Below are 17,176 nucleotides of genomic sequence, written 5' to 3' on the forward strand. Positions count from 1 at the left end.
GTTTATTTGTAATGCCAATTTGTCTAAGAAACAATAAATGTATCCTTATTTAACGTAAGACAATCATACATTTTAATCCCGGTTGATGTTGATCTTTTGGCTGAACCACAGATTTGATGATCTTTGCGTTATGAGGCCTAGCAAAGTGTCTTATAGTGTGATACCTGTACTTATGCTCAGCACTCGAGTTGAGGGGGGATGGCATCCCCCTTTGGAATTAAAATGATCAAAATCATCCCCCTTCTGAAACAGCCATCCCCCCTTCCCATCCCCTGTTATTTTATCAATTGATGTGGAAATATTACTATTTCATTATTGCGGTTTCCTTTTTCAATTCGGTGGAACGTTACTTTTCCCAGGGACAGATATGACAGCGATACTGCATTCTCGGGCAGTATGCTATTGCGCAAGCACGCAGGCACGCTTGCTGCGCGCCTGCGTGCTTGCGCAATAGTGCCTTCATAAGCTCTCTTTCCACACCGTACTCAGACATTGCTTCCGCAGGCAACTGCAACTTTCATTCCAACCCGTGAGCAACGCTAGTCTCCCTTCTCTGCCAAATGCATTTTTGAAAAAAAAGAATAAGAATCAGTTTTTAAAATCCTTAAATGTGATGCATGCCTCCGAATCGTGTGATGCGTCCGATCAGCTGCATTTTTGGGGATAAAAAAAATTAAATGCGATGACAGTTGTCATCGCTCTTATTTTATCTCTTATCTTATTTTATCAAATATATAATAAAAATAATAATAATAATAATAATAATAATAATAATAATAAATAATAATAATAATAATTATCACACCGTTGGTCGCCCACCATATGCGCTGTCATCAGCAAAAATGATCTGTCCCTACAAGTTAAAATCCATCATCCCCCTGGCTTTTTTTTTACAACTCGACCGCTTCTTACGCTAACCCCATGAAAGCAAAAAATCTTTTCGAGCGATCTGATGGGTCAAAATATATATTTTCAAGAGATCTGATTGGTCGGAAAAATTATACTTTCAGAGCGACCTCATTGAAAAATGTTAAAAAGGTGTGTGTGTGTGTGTGTGTGTGTGTGTGTGTGTGTGTGTGTGTGTGTGTGTGTGTGTGTGTGTGTGTGTGTGTCGTAACACAATCCCAAAAAATCGCAAGCTTCTATGGAACTGGATAGTTGAGTGAAAATTGTGTAGTGCAATAATACACTCTAATGTTGAATGTTACTTTGAAATAAAAATCTATACAGGAGGCGAGAACGATACACACAGAGAAACAATGCAAACGTGAGGCTGCGACGATAAAAAATGTTTGCACGCAGGGGCTCGCACGTTGTGGATAGCAACTTTGTATTCGCCTGCTGGTTATTTCGAATGTGTTTTAGTATTTTAACCATGTCCATTTTCGGCATTATAATATGAGGCCACATCACAACTTGTCTTAACGTCGCAATATCTGGATATCATGGAAGCGTAATGCATTCACTGGAGAAAATAAATTCTGCTATTGTGTTTCTTAATAACATAATTATTGCAGAATTCTGAAAAAGGTTTTAATAAAAGAAAACGATGATTTACAATTAAAAAACGAAAGCCGAGTTAAGTAAATCCACGTTTTTCAAGTCATTTAGACCCGCTCTATTCAAACTGTTGGTTTATTAAAAACGCAATTGCCTACTTTCAAGGAACTATTTCATACTTTTAGATAGGCTTAGCTTTTAAATTAATTTATTATACGATATAAATAGCTCTAACTTAAATATGAAGTAGAATATTTTGTAGTGGAGTCGAAATAGACCTACCAAGTCCACGAATGCTCAAGAAACAAAAAGAGGTGGGTATAAATGTAGCGTACACCTATTAAACGGTGGGTAGGTATAGGCAATAAAACAGTAGCCTGTTGCAGTCAAAGTAGTCAATAGATTATTTATATAATCGGCGGGTCTTTACAAGAGCACACTGCTTGATGTAGTCAATTTCTTCTCGGCCACGCCTCCTCCAACAACCCTGGAAGTGCACAGCGAGGAATCATTTTGTACTTTGTACTTCTTGTGCTAGACACCCCTCAACCGACAATGGCAATGAAACTGGCTTATTGGGATATTCGTGGGGTAAGAACTAAAGTGACTATTTTCCGTGAATTAAATTGCTGTGTTTTCTTCATTGAGAGTATGTCGTTTATCGGAGGAAAACATTACATTTCTTGACAAAGCAAAGCATATGTTTGATGACGGAGTATCTGCTGAGTAGCCTAGCATGGTGTCGGCCTGCTGCAGTCTGCGTTACAACCAACATTTGGGGCTGGACGTGTCGTGTGTAATGTAATAATCTTGAATTTCTCTAAACAGCTTGCCCAGCCGATACGCTTGCTACTTGAGTTCACTGGAACAAAGTATGAAGACAAGTTCTACGTCTGTGGTGAAGGTAAATAAATACCAACAAAAAATGCTTACGGTAACATGCAATTCGTAATTTACTGATTACCTTTATGGGTCTCCCACAGCTCCCGATTATGACAAGACTTGTTGGTTTGACGAAAAGCACAAGCTTGGGATGGACTTTCCCAATGTGAGAGACAACTACTATATCAGTTACAATGGCTCAGACCCACTCAGAATACCAGCGGACTCATGGCCTTTTTTTGTTTTCCACAGCTGCCCTATCTCGTGGATGGAGAGCGAAAGATAGTCCAGAGCAACGCCATCATGAGATACATTGCACGGAAAAACAATCTCTGTAAGTGGTGACTTGTGTGTTCACTGGGGAGGACAGTGTTCTGTATATCTCCACTGTCTATAGGATGTATTGCTAAGTTGCTAACTTCATTCTCCACGATATCACACCACAGGTGGAGAGACTGAGGATGAGAAGGTGCGCGTGGACCTCATGGAGAATCAGTCCATGGACTTTCGGAACACCTTTGTGATGATGTGCTACGGGGATCATGTGAGTTCAAGGATAGGCCATCGACAGTTCATGTGTTATCTGGAAGCGCCATAACTCTGTAACTAACATCTGCGTTTTTACGATCAGGATAAGTTGAAGCCAGGGTTTCTAAAGAATCTGCCAGTGGTTCTTAAGCAGCTGTCAGATTTCCTGGGAGAAAGGAAGTGGTTTTCTGGTGACAAGGTATTGTTTATTGTTGAGATTTAACTTAAAACAAAATCAGTCCTCATACTGCTCCTCGGGTGGGCAATTGGGTGTGGCAAATGTATGAAGTATTTGTTGAGTATTCAATGCCTGTAAAAGAGTTACAATATTAAAATGTTTGCTTAGTTTCTATGTCGGGGTAATTTTAATACTGAATTGGCTGGGTGATGTCAGAGTTGAATTTGTAATTTGACCATGTTGCAACCTCTTAGCTTTTGATGGGTTAACGCTTCTGCCATTACTGCTCATGTTAAAATTCAACTTTTCAATGCAGAGTCATGACTTTGTTGTAATCCCTCACCCCTAGATCACCTTTGTGGATTTCATTATGTACGAGCTTCTGGACCAACACCGAATGTTTGAGCCCAAGTGCCTGGATGATTTCAAGAACCTCCGAGATCTATTGGACCACTTTGAGGTCAGACCCACCCGTTTATATATATTTTTACTGTTTATGACAAAAATGTCTGTATAATAAAATTCTGTTTACCTGATTAGTCTGTACATTCAGCAAGTGAGATTGGAATGAGTGTGTGTGCAGGTCCCCATAGGGAGGGGTTTAAGCTCCCCTCCTGCTGGACAAGGAACACCCCCTCTAATGTAGTCTCTCACCTACCTCCTTAAGGGAACGGGTTATAACCTGCCATAATGACTTGGGTTGAGCCTGCCAGCATTCAGAGGAGGCTATTAGTAGAACCAAACTGGTTTGTAGATTCCCATTCTTCAGGGTCCCTCGTGACTTTTCCCTTTTTGTTATTGTGTAATCTGATTAGTCTTTGAAAAAGACTGGGTGCCTTGTGCAGGGGCTTTATGGTTGATCAAATTCCTGGGGCAAGTTAGAAGTAAACCTACATGTTGATTTAGAAGTTAAACTAAACATTTGCGTGGTATGAATATAATGAAACTATTCTGGTTAAACATTTGGCTAATTATTTTTCTTTTTTATATATTTCCCAATAGGCTCTGGAGAAGATTTCTGCTTACATGAAGTCCAGCAGATACATGAAGACCCCAGTCAACAACAAGATGGCCAAGTGGGGAGGTCAGAAGGAGTGAATAAACACTGTCAAAGAGTAGTTGATAAGGAAACTCCTAATGGACCAAATCATTTGGGCCAAATTACTGCAGATACATAATTATTGTGTGTTATGTGGGGCATGTAGTATCTTGAGTACCACTACCGTCACAATTGTACTGTTTTATGTTGTTGCATCTTTTGTAAAAACCAAGGATTTCCATTATGAGTAAAGAACGTTTGTAAAAATAAATACGTTTTTATTTATCCATTTATGCTGTGAGTTGCTTTTATTGGACAACGTAATTCACTCTTAATGCTTAATTTTTGATTAAAAAAATGGATAGAATTTATTTATTAGAATTTAAATGAGGTAGGTAAATGATACATTGGGTGGTTGACAGATAATATGCAGCTATACTGCATATTTAAAAAAAATCAGTAGGTCTGATTCATGTCTAAATTGCAGTTGGAAAACTAGTGTATTACTGATTTGAAGTAGTTCAATACAGCACATAAAATCAACCTCTTAGCGATGTTCATCTGTTGGCACAAAAGTTGGTTTTGATCAGTAATCGATTGAGATAAATAGAACCACAGTTTGATCACGACCACCATTATAATGCACTCGGAGACTGGTCACTAGTGACGGCCATTGTAGGGTCCATACCCGGGCTCGGAGGCAAGCTGTAGGGAATAAGTTGTACGTTATTCATCAGTGAATTAGGGATTATTACTATAAAAGTCAGGTTGCGTTGTGGGAAGATTGCATTGGTCTTCACACAACGCAATCGTAGTGCTATACTCACTGCAATGGCAGACTTTATGGGCTGCAGCTGGAAGAACATTTTGCCGCCTTCCTCGGGGCAAGCAAGCCGTAGGTTTTCACGGGACAATCCCAGCAGCTGTTTTCCGTTCAGCACACCGATGCTCTGCACCGTCCTGCGGTTCCGGGAAAAACAAACAGACATGTACGTGACTCGTGTGGGTGGGTGGGTGGATATTCAAGGGTCGCGTTGATATGCGTGGCTAGGTTACATTTTGGAGAAGCCTCTGTAATCCAGCCAGGCTCGAACATCCGCAGGGCTGGACATCAGGTCCAACGGAGGGCCACGGCCGCGGGAGCCCTGGAAGGAGACGAGAGGATCAGACACACTGGGAGGCAGTCAGTGGTAAAGTCATGTGTTAATAAGAATACATTTAATTTGAAGGCGCCTTTCTCGGCACTCAAGGACACCGTACAAAGGTAGACAAAAGTCATTAAAAAGAAGGGGACAGACAGGTGTATTGAGGGAGCTGGAGGGAGTGGGAACAAGGACGTGTTGAAGGAGGTGGGAAGAAATGTAAGTCATAAAAGATGATAGCACTTTGTACCCTTTTACCGAGTACTTTACCATGTCCAAAATGATAATGCAAGGTCAGAGGAAGTTGGATTGAAGGGGAAATGTGACAAGAACATAAATAGCAGTCAGCAACATGGTTGACCTGTGGGTTGTCCATGGGCAGTGACTCATTCATGGGCTCCAGAACATTCTGGGGAACATGTCCCTCCTCCTGGAGATTATTGCGGACGATCCACCACTGTTTAGACTTGTCTACCACCTATGGGAAATTGAAACAAAGTATAAGCGTATAGATAAAAGGTTCTCATTTGAGTATCATGTCTACCATAAGCTTTGGACCAGGGTTCAAGGTTTTGTGAGAACAGCCAATTCCTTTTATTGTATTTGTATATTAGCCAAAGTAATAAATCAAGGGATGGGGTACAGGAACCGTCCACGACTGGAACCATACTTCACAGCCCAAAAATATACAACATATACTGAAATGTAATGCCCATTTGCCTATTGACTTACACCAATTGACTACTTAGCAGACAAGTGTATACAAAGTGACTCTTCGTGACTTGTCATCAACGAACAGAGACATCTTGCTGAAGGTTGCCCAGAGCTATTTTTACGTGGGAGTCAAACACCCGAACCACTTCACTGTCCTGCCCCAGACATATCAATATTGTGTTCATTCATTCATAATTCCAATCTCAACACTAATCATATTGCGATGCTATTCTGCATCTAGTTTTACTGAGGGGCTTACCTGGACCACGTCTCCTTTCTGAATACTCAGCTCCTGGCTGTTCCTTGCCACAAAGTCATAGATGACCCGCATGTACAGGGGCGGCCCGCTCTGGCTGCAGCACAAGCATTCCCACCATCCAAAGGGTTATGAACCACTATGCGTTAAATACGAGTATTGTCCTACTGTGTAAGCAGAGAGCTGTGTGTTCTCCGTACCGTGGTGATGGCGGGGCGCTCCAATGGCTGCCGTTCCTCTGCTAGAATGAGCATGGACGGAAAACATCATGTATAATATATGATAAAACATTAAAGATGGATTATTGGTTTCAATCAGCACCCTATAACCTTTTGGACGATAACACTGATGTGAAAGTGTGCATTCCCTGGTCTCCCATGATAATTCCAACCTCAACACGATCAAACTTGATCAAGGTACGGGTTCAATGAGTGAATGCCAAACCACATAGGCCTTAACCCTTGCATTAAGTAGAGCTTTTATAAAACTAAGCAAATAAGTTTATCGTCATATACAATATCATACATACATATAATATACTAATCAGGGCTTAGTTTCTCATGGGCTTCTGTGGTCCTACCCCTCCGGGGGGGTCCTACCTCTTCTCTGCTGCTCCGGGGGTCATACGGAGGCCCGTTACTGGAGGGAGAAGGCGGGAAACGCTGGCTGTGGCTGCGGTTGAGGGCCACCATCTGGGAAGATGGCGCCCGGGGCGGGATCTGCCAACCGTCAGAAAACTGTGGCATGTACGGCGGGACTTCGTGCGGCCATTTGTTCCTACAGCAGGACAGGAAGTGGTTCCGGTCAGAGACCAGGAGGTCGGAGGGCGAATTGAGGTCGGAAAACTCGACAGTAAGTAACAATAAGAGTAGGGTTTATCTATTATAAAAATATCAAAGCAGAAGAGCAGTAGAAAGAAAACAATGGCACCAGCAGAACAATGCTTAAAAATAACAGTCAAGTTGTTTTTACAAGAGAAAAGAGGAAAAAGTGTGTAAAACATAAAAACAATTAGTAGCGTTCCTTAGAACGTACAGTATAGATAATACAGATTACATCAAGCGTAGAACAACGCATTGCGTGTGTGTCAAGGAACAGACTGGGTTTCCTGGGCCTTCCAGAGCATTATGGCGGGTGGTTGCAGGGTGGGGGTTTGACATACCTGGGGAGGTTCCAGCACTCTCCCAGGGACCTCCACAGCTGGTCCTCCTCTGGACTCGTCTCCTTGTCCAGGAGACGCAGGGCCGGCTCTGTCAGCATGGGGGGGGCCACCCTCATGGAGATGCCAGGGGTATACTGCGGGACCGCCTGCAGGAGGAGGAGGAGGAGGGGGGAGGAGGAGGAGGGGGGAGGAGGAGGAGCAGGAGGAGGAGGAGGGGGGAGGGGGAGGAGGAGGAGGAGGAGGGGGGAGGAGGAGGAGGGGGAGGGGGAGGAGGGGGGGAGGAGGAGGAGGAGGAGGAGGAGGAGGGGGGGAGGAGGAGGAGGAGGAGGAGGGGGGAGGAGGGGGGAGGAGGGGGGAGGGGGAGGGGGGAGGAGGAGGAGGGGGGAGGAGGGGGGAGGGGGAGGAGGAGCAGGAGGAGGAGGGGGGGAGGAGGAGGAGGAGGGGGAGGGGGAGGAGGGGGGAGCAGGAGGAGGATGAGGAGGATTTGTATTATTTTAGTTTACTCTTTGTATTGTTTTTTGATTAATGATTTATTATTGTATGTATACATATGGAATACAATTTTCCCTACGAATTAATAATAATTAGAAGGTTAAAAGGTATCTTTATCAGTTCTATAGAGTTAATCAAGATTAAGTTCCAGCTAACAAATGACCAGATAAACCAGAGCCAGTGCCTTTCATAGATCCACAGCTGAAGGGAAGGATAAATAACCGCTAGAATATATTCTGGGACCAGCGGTTAGACTTGAGGGGCCTCTAGTGGTCACCAAACACAAATGAAAGAAACAGAGACTCTCCGGACTCACGATTCGAAGAGTAGTGAAGAGGATGTGGACATAGTCTGGCGCACTGGGATTGGTCAGGTGCCCGTTCAGTTTACCCTGTAACAGCAGAAAACCCACTGTATAAACTAGCTGTCTACTTACTACCACCCACCATGGAATATTATCACACACACACACACACACACCCACACACACACACACACACCACTATCACCTTCCAATCAAAACATGATAAGAACAGCAGTATTGTGCACTGTGGCGTTGTTTTGCATGGTCCAATGGTGGAGCAGTACTTACCAGTAGATTGAAGCCATACTTGACCTTTTGAAGATATCCAATAAATTGATCTTCAGGTGGTATGCCGGCTCCTGGGGGAAAGACCACCAGTTAGAGCTACAAGACTATACACAAATATTGTCACTGAATCTATCCTTTAGCGGTTCATTTCGCTCATAGTTTGTTTTTTGCGCTAAAGATAAATGCTACTATTCTGTGAGGTCAAAAACCTTTTGTCTTGGATTTCTTCTTTGAGAACGCGTTCTTCTTCTTGCCATTTGCGCCCCCGGACACTACTGTAGTGGCTAGAAGCCCCATGAAGAGCTCCACATCCATCAACACATGGTTAAATATGTCCTGCGAGGGAGAAACAGAAACAACCTGTTTTAATACGAATAGATGATGTATTAATATGATATGGAAAGGACTAATTCTAATCGCAAACTCAAAACTAAAAAATCTAAAAATGTGTTATTGAATCATAATGTGGTATTTACGATACCAATAAATCACATCATGACCTCAAGCCAATACCAATATTAATTCTGATGTGATCCATATATAAGTCTTTTGGTTGGTTCTGACCGTATCTCTCTCTATGTCGCTATATTCTGTCATCTCCCGTCTGTCCATTTCCATCTCAGCATTGTAGTGGCTTTCATGCGGTGGGGGGGCGTAGCTCCGAGGGGCAGGGGGCGGGTCCATGGGGGCGTAGCTCCGAGGCGCAGGGGGCGGGTCCATGGGGGCGTAGCTCCGAGGGGCAGGGGGCGGCTCTGTAACAAGGCAAAAACAAAGACCAATGATCAACACTGTCACTGGGGCCTTTCAACAGGCAAACACCTGACAGTGCAGTGTTGTGTCCCATCCTATTCTGTCAATCCGGATCTACATCTGCCTCGTCCCAACGCCGCTACATGAGAACAGATCCTACCGAACTCCCTGCCACTGGGGCGGTATTCTAGGGGAGAGGGGGGACTGTCCAGCATGGCCCGGGGACTTGAGCTTCCTGGGACCCACGGTGCAGGGATGTTCTGCCGGTCGTTGCTAGGATACAGGACGGACAGAGAATGAAGCATTAGGACATCCTTGTGTTGAACTGACATAGAAAGAAGTCATTCTTTATCTCTTAGATATGACAGAGAGATATGACGTATGTCATATTTAACGAGGTGTTGTGGGAAATTGTACCGGAGGCTCAACTGGTTGCTATGGTTGTCCACATGGGCTGGCGCTCCTTGGACGACCTTATCCAGATCTCTCTTAATCAACTCGGCCTAGTAAATCAAGGAAAGTTTAAGGAAAGAAAGTATATAAAACGCACATGAAGCCCCAGTCAAGTACAAAGATCACATCAGAGAATATTTTCATTCTCATCTTGCAAAATACTGGTTCAGATTCAGAACTATTCAACAAAGTACAAATGAACAATGGATCTATCTTGATGCAGGTATTCACATAACAAACCACATGAAAAAGGAAAAGATAATGAATTAATGTATCCATATCGGGGAGGGGTGTGCAACTGATGGAAGAGCATTGTTATACATATAATATTATATATATATATATATATATATATATATGGTTTGTGCCGTACTACCTGATTGAACCCGATATGAATCCCTATTCATCGGGGTTTGACTCACCCCGACCTCTTCACACTGGAAGATGTAGACCTGAGTGCTACTCTTGAAGCGCTGCTGCACCATCACGACCAGCAGGGAGTTGTAGGCGCAGCTGTCCAGCACGGTGTTGGTCTTGAGGACGGCGGCCAGGGGGAGAGACTCCAGCTCAGCCTGGGGAATGGGAGGACAGACAGGTCGACGCGGGCAGATTAGGTATGACCACACTGAGGGTGAGTCAGAGCTGGTTGTTCATTAGAGAGACGTATGAGGGTCACAATGTGAACGATTGAGCCCCTCCCAGTTTGAAGCCAGGAAACTGTCAGAATAAAAAAACTGTCTGGCCAGCAATTTTGGTTTGTAGAATTGATCTGTTATAGGATTCGATTTTTTTGCTTGAATTATGAAAATCACTATCAATCAGCAATGACAACAGATATGGTTATTTGTTACGAGCTTGTTGAAATGTTGCACATTGTGAGTTTAAGTTGTGAAAGTAGTATTTCATAGAATTTGGTCAAGAGAATTTAGTTCAAAGAGCCATTTTGGTTATCTTTCAGCTTGACTGGAATTCCTTATCACCCTGTCCCAAAATTCACCTTGCATCAAAAAGCTTTATAGTCTTACATGCAAACGGTGGTTCTAGCCCAAGTAATATCACACATTCCCTTTTTTTTTTTTATACTCTCACACTACAATTCTGGAAAAGCCAGCACCACTATAGGAGAGATATAATCTGATCTGAATGTCCCATCAAATAAGTTCAAACTGCAATCCTGGTACAACAACTTGTTATTATTATTCATACTATGAAGGGGAAAGACACCAAATGGCGGCTTGGAATGGCATCATGTGACCCCCTCCCCCATGGACCAACCTTTGTCTCGATGTCGTTGAGCTGCAGGTATCCTCCCTGCACGTCTAGGATCATGTCCTGCGGCCATATCCGGCCTTTGGCGTCTAAATTCTTGAGCTTGGCGATGCACTCATCCAGACTGTTAGCCTCATGGCTGATCAATTCACAGGTAAACAGGTGCTGCGGCCAGGGGAAGACATGGAGGGTCAGAGTTCAAGTGTGGACCGATTATCTTCTTCTTTTTAACATAGTAGAGGTCCAAACTTGTATTCATCATGTACTTTAATTTTTCTTGATAATGTTTTCTGTTGAAATTGTTAGATTAATGTATAATTCTTGTAGTTCTTCCAATAAGTAATAAGCAATAGAATAATACTAGTATTAAGTATTTTAGTCATCTTTTATTATAGTATTAAGTAGTATAGGATGTATAAGGCTGTCATAATTACAGTAACAGTATGGTCCTTTATGTAAGAATAATTCTTACCTCAACTCTGTAGTGAATGTTGTCTTGTTTGTTCAGTGTTTCTATGTGCTCTTTTCGCTGGGCTGAAAAAAATCAAAATCAAACTGTTACACTCTGTGGATATTAGGACTAGGACTACTATTTGTGTGTGTGTGTGTGTGTGTGTGTGTGTGTGTGTGTGTGTGTGTGTGTGTGTGTGTGTGTGTGTGTGTGTGTGTGTGTGTGTGTGTGTGTGAACATACAGTATATTGCCTTGCCACTGGGCCTGGACGGATTATTTCTCTGAAATGGTGCGTTCCTGGGTTCATCCTGTTGAAAACCTCGCCTAAATGACGGCTGTTCCTCCGGCACGAAACCCCTTTTAAACGTCATGAAACAACTGTTATGACTGTCTGCTATATGCATCCATGCCAAAATTAAGATTACTGTACTGGTTGGCACTGTAATTGTCATCACTGACCGGAATGGGTGTGAACAGTTTATGATATTGATAGTTTTTTGATTGCTTTGACGCACTATATTCGGGGCAATTGTTCCATTAAAAATATACTGACCTTGGGGAATAGGAAAAAGGTGCTGCGGTTCCGTACATTTTCTCGTTCTTTACTGTAAATTACAGATTACAGTCAAGATTGAAGTTTCATAACGATTAAGGGTACCATTCTGTCCGCACAATCGAAACTGAAATATGTAGCATAGGCCTACGTTTTGTATCAGCTGTTGAACAGAACTCTCGAAAAGATAATCGACAAAAGTTACCAATGACTCATGAGCAATCTTAACTTTTCAGATAATGGATATGCTTATTCGATTTCAAATTATAATTATACATGCACTTTAACGTTTGCCAATAACCATCACTTGTATTCAAAATAACATACTCTTAATTTTTTCCCATAGATCATAGATTTGGGTTGATTTAAAAAGGAGGTAAGTGAAGACAGTCGCCTATACAATAAGCATTTATCGCATAGCAAGTTAGTAGTCTAAAATATTAGACTGACAATATAACCATTACTGGCTTTAAAGTAAATAAAGCTATTTGCTCAAATATTAGTCAAGTTTTTTTAAAACATATCTTAGGCTGATATAACAGCCACAACCTAGAAAGAAATGGCCCATAACTGAGAAAACGACATTTACCTCTTCATTCATAGATTCAGTATTACCTGTCAATGCTAGATGTCCATGTATTAACCCTGGTCCGGTGTCATTAAATCAAATTTAAAATCATTGCTGGTTAGAAGTTGTCCATTCCTCAGAGTGAAGTGGATTTCCTTAACTTCCTCAAGTCAATGGGCCCAAAGTTCAGATGTTTTTACTGTTGTGATCGTCCAGGGAGGCTGTACAAAATAGAGTCTAAAGGTGTGTCTTATGTTGGAAGGTAAATCTCTCCATGGGTCCAAAGGTAGTTGACAAGTTTCGGATTAAGATTCAAGATAAGTTATGCAATAATATACTTTGTCCCCGAAATTGAATCTGACCTCACAATGAACAGTTTACATACAATTGTTAAAATTCAAAAAAAAGATTACGGGCTCAGTGAGTAAGTCAATCCTTTATTTACCACGAGCTGACGTGTATATACACACACCCATACTATTGGCCAAGACAATCTTCAAGAGGAAATAAGTAAGTAAGGGAAAGATGACCGGAGAACAATATGTTGGTGCTGGGAGGGGGCAGTTGCCGGGCAGAACCAGACAGTTAGACGGCGAGTGAGGCCTTGGCCCTTGCCAGGGCCTTCAGGTCAGAGATGCACTTGGCGATGCTCTCCTTCTCCTGAAGAACACACAACGCATGAAGGTCAGAGCACTATAGGCTGATGTAAAAAACAAATATTGTAGAAGCACAAGACATATCCACTTAGGCATTTACAATAAAACACTGATCTTCATCATCTTAAAATTTAAAAGGAATAACTTTTTCAAAGTGGGAGGCATGCCTCCCACTTTGTGATGATTACAATGTAAAAAGTTATTCCTTCTGCAAAGCAATTGACAATTAATTTTATTATAGTGAAGGAAATTCCTTTATGATAAGGTTAATAGCAGGTTTGTTGAGAAAATATTTCATTTGATGATCCCAAACCATCACGAATACAGGAATCTAGATCCGCAAATCACTGTCAAAGCATTGCGTCTGAGGTTAAAATATCTCCCCGTCCAACTAGCCATGATTTCTAATTGTGTATATGCGCTGTAGCCTACAATGGATATAGACGTTTAGTTTCCACTGAGAGAAGAGTTGACTTCTGTTGAACAAGACCACTCGAAAGACAGAGAATGGCCGAATTTGAAGCCATTTTCTGAAATGAATTAGTATTTGCTCTACTTTTTTTCAAAGTAGAGCAAACTGTGTCTGGGCCTACTGTAAACAACCCCGTAGCACCAGTAAATTGTTAAAACATGATTTTAAGTCGCACTCGCTCGTAACTGAAAAAATGACCTGGACATATCTCTAGGAAACTCCAAATGTGAGTGATTTCAATAATAATAATAATAATAAAAGATGGTATTTATAACCTCTTGGTTAATAAGAATCTATTGACGTCATCCTGTTATAATGGAGATTTGCATCTCCATTACAACACTTCTAACTGATGACTCACTTGTTATAGGTCAACGACACAACAACACACACTTAATGTAGCTCATTTAGTTTTAGGTTATAGCCTACCGAAAAATTTGATTGATTCATTTATTTCGGAAACATAATATATTCGGTTTGTTTCGGATAGACAGAAACAAAAACAATTATATCTACGTTGATAAATTCAGTTTGATGTTCAATAATAAAAAAAAATGTGCTCCTCCAGTTTCCAAGTTCCAATGTAAAATGGCTATTGGTGTTCTGTAAAGGGAGATCCACTGTTCCCCACTTTGAAAACCCCTAATATAGCTCAACAGTGATCTCTGATGGACAGCTGAGAAACAGCGGCCTATAGTGGACAGTTGGCCTTCGTTACATGCTCAAATCCCAGCCCCACACTTGGGTCTGCCCGGGACTGACCTGCAGAGGGGTGATGCTGCCGACGACGCTCTTCTCCACCCAGTTCACCATGTGCTCCTGCTCCATCTGACGGTTCAGGTTCTGCACGGCGATCTGATAGTCCAGGCGCTTCTTCACCTCATTGGTCACCATGTGTATCCTCTCTCTGAAGTTGGTCTCTAGCAGCATTGCCACGTTGTTCTGGGAGATACAATACAATTATACAATTCAGTCTTTTTTTTTCCAATTATTTTTTTCCCTGGTTTCCGTTTGAGAACAGGGTTCATGTGGTGTGGTGTGTTTGCCAATACGTGGGATGCTCCTTTGCGTTTTGATAGTTTTTTAAGAGCATAGGGCTTCTATTCTCTTTTTTTTTACTGATAATAACAATTTCTACAACATTAAGCCAGCAACTTCCTTAGCCAATCACAGCACATTTCTCCGAGCAAATGCCTTTTTTCCTGAATACCTTTACCTCTATTATGGCATGTCTCAGACAAAATCGAAACAGCACTTGCAATTTGGACATAGGGCACTCACTTTTTTTATCTGAAATTCTGATAATTAAAACATGCATTTGTATAATGATAATTGGTAACAGCTGGACTTGCTGTTTGGTTTTCTTCTTGAGACATAAAATAAATGCAAGCCCTAAAATGTTAAGCCTCTCCAAGAGGCACACACGCATGTCTGAATAAATGTGATTCGGAGTAAGCCAACCCAAAAACACAAAGAACAGCTGAACCCGGGTGTGAGAACGATGGAAACGATGCAAGCGTCTGATTCTGTGTTTACCCTCTTGGCGTCGAAGAGCATCGATCTGCCCTCTGCTCTCCACTGCTCCTTATTCTCCTCCTCGATGGCCTGCGACAGGCTGACAAGGGCTACATCCTTCACCGCCTGGGCGTTGAGTACTTTCTCCTGCAACCCCAATCACACTACTGCTTTAGACTCCTCAAATGACAGGTGTGCACACATTCTTGATAAAAAAGAAATCGAATTCAAGATCAACAGGGTAAAGAAGTTAATAGACAATACAAAAAAATGCTTATGGTGCAGACCGAGGATTGATATGTCAGAGGAATATTTTTTTATCCACTTTGACTGGAAATAGTCAAAAGCCCAACCTCGTTCAGTTTGTCAGCAAAAGCAGCGACACTGGGTCCAAACTTCTTGATTGCGTAGATCACAACAGCGCCGATAGAGGCGGCGGACAACGTTTCGTGGTTGATGATGTAGATCTCCTTGGAGAGCAGGTAGCATAGAAGCCCAGTGCCCAGCATGTAGGGGCCTAACAGAAAGAAGACCGCCATTAACAGCCCAAAAATGACCTAAAACCATAGTATGATATATCCAGCACCGAGTACATAAGCGTCATAATGATGTTTAATACGTAATAAATACATTCAGAGAGTATTAAAAGCACGTGGACAATTCCATCATAAAGCCAGTACTATGGATCATTGATTGATAAATCTATGAATAAGAAACCCATTCTTCCAAGACCCACATACCGGTGACTCCTGTCTTGGGGTACAGAAGCTGGAACAGCTCTTCTGGGATGATGCCATGGCGGACCTGTCCTCCCTTCTCTGGCAGTGGGGGAACGGGGGCCAGACTCTTGGATGAGGTGTGCAGGGAGTGGGAGGCCTGGACTAGCCTATGGATGTCAAAGGCAATGACAGCTTTAGCTTTGATAGGTCAGCTGCAAGGACAGTGATTGTCAAAGTACTCACACTTTTTTAAGGTCATAATATGATCCTTTCCATATTGTTAAATAAGCAATATATTGATAGAAGACTATGGTAATAACAAAGATAGATAAAGCAAATTAAATGCTTTTAGCACGGATTTTAGCAAGGAAATTACATACCCAGCTCCAATGGGACCTTTGCTTTTCAGGGCATTGGCTGGAATGTAAAAAAAAACGTCATTAGTTTCAAATAACAACACGCTAAACTCAGAAGACGTAAACCCATTGAATATTTTGTCAATTACATATAATGCTGCCATCAGCTAGAAAGATTCCATAAGCTAAACGTCTTGACAAACACGGCATGTCCTCGTTAACATGTGCCAAATCAACATAATATATGTATTTATATGTGGCTATTCCAATATTGCTTGGCTTTGGAAGACTTTAAAAGTGCAGCTGTCAAAGAGGTGACATTCTGCAGGCATGCCTTAGGACGCACAGCTAGTGATGCTACGTCTTGCTAACGCTACTCGGTTTCAGTCACTTGGATTAGTGTCTGCATGAAGCCTATACAAGCAAAGCGGTTGAATAACCCCACAGAAATACGGTTAGATTCTCCATTTCCAAACGGAATTGATAGATAATAATGCCTTAAAGGACTGTATGCTGCGTGTCATTTAACTGGAAGCGCGAAACGTAGCGTTAGCATGTCATTCAATGTGTGGCCTTCACTTTACCCTTCAAGTTTACATGCAATATTATTTGATTCTAGCTACTAGGAAATAGGCAATATCTGAACTTTGTAAATTCCTTAATAAGCTTATATCATACCCGAAAGTAAAACGGTCCTCGACAGCATGTTTAGAATATGAAGTGCAAAGTTCGTCCAACACTCAGCACCTTAGCTACGGCCTGTTTTTGCCCTTCTGCAAAGAGCTATGTATCAGGATGGCGGATACACAGGAAACGCTTCAGAAACAACGCGAGATTATAGACTTGAACGTGCGGTAGCTATAACGACTACGTTCGCTAGATGTCGTTGTTTGTCGCGTTAATGAATGTTTATTTGTTGTACAAGTTA

At 42.1% G+C, this 17,176-nt stretch overlaps 3 protein-coding genes across 3 annotated transcripts; 1 reads left to right on the forward strand and 2 right to left on the reverse strand.

The window, feature by feature from the left end:
• The first annotated feature begins 2,001 nt into the window (after nucleotides 1–2,001).
• On the forward strand, nucleotides 2,002–4,416 carry LOC307079906 (glutathione S-transferase Mu 3-like). The gene is made up of 8 exons (XM_079742422.1): nucleotides 2,002–2,091; nucleotides 2,329–2,404; nucleotides 2,484–2,548; nucleotides 2,635–2,716; nucleotides 2,829–2,926; nucleotides 3,014–3,109; nucleotides 3,438–3,548; nucleotides 4,091–4,416. Exons 1-8 carry the CDS (start codon nucleotides 2,056–2,058, stop codon nucleotides 4,184–4,186), a joined length of 660 nt encoding a protein of 219 aa, XP_079598548.1. The 5' UTR covers nucleotides 2,002–2,055; the 3' UTR covers nucleotides 4,187–4,416.
• Nucleotides 4,417–4,644: 228 nt separating this feature from the next.
• eps8l3b (EPS8 signaling adaptor L3b) lies at nucleotides 4,645–12,072 on the reverse strand. The gene is made up of 19 exons (XM_079741006.1): nucleotides 11,963–12,072; nucleotides 11,651–11,766; nucleotides 11,430–11,491; nucleotides 10,964–11,122; nucleotides 10,111–10,260; nucleotides 9,653–9,738; nucleotides 9,396–9,508; nucleotides 9,050–9,237; nucleotides 8,695–8,821; nucleotides 8,486–8,556; nucleotides 8,210–8,284; nucleotides 7,402–7,547; nucleotides 6,839–7,016; nucleotides 6,440–6,480; nucleotides 6,243–6,336; nucleotides 5,631–5,747; nucleotides 5,184–5,272; nucleotides 4,955–5,087; nucleotides 4,645–4,832 (listed from the first exon to the last, which is right to left on the reverse strand). Exons 1-19 carry the CDS (start codon nucleotides 11,998–12,000, stop codon nucleotides 4,788–4,790), a joined length of 2,028 nt encoding a protein of 675 aa, XP_079597132.1. The 5' UTR covers nucleotides 12,001–12,072; the 3' UTR covers nucleotides 4,645–4,787.
• Nucleotides 12,073–12,947: 875 nt separating this feature from the next.
• Nucleotides 12,948–17,049, reverse strand: atp5pb (ATP synthase peripheral stalk-membrane subunit b). Its single transcript, XM_079741521.1, has 7 exons — nucleotides 16,927–17,049; nucleotides 16,273–16,309; nucleotides 15,914–16,059; nucleotides 15,527–15,690; nucleotides 15,195–15,320; nucleotides 14,421–14,600; nucleotides 12,948–13,190 (listed from the first exon to the last, which is right to left on the reverse strand). The coding sequence occupies exons 1-7, from the start codon at nucleotides 16,952–16,954 to the stop codon at nucleotides 13,116–13,118; spliced, it is 756 nt and encodes a 251-aa protein (XP_079597647.1). The 5' UTR covers nucleotides 16,955–17,049; the 3' UTR covers nucleotides 12,948–13,115.
• Between the last annotated feature and the right edge of the window lie 127 nt (nucleotides 17,050–17,176).

The sequence above is a fragment of the Pollachius pollachius genome (genome assembly GCF_949987615.1).
Source record: "Pollachius pollachius genome assembly, chromosome: 8".
Classification (NCBI taxonomy): Eukaryota; Metazoa; Chordata; class Actinopteri; order Gadiformes; family Gadidae; genus Pollachius; species Pollachius pollachius.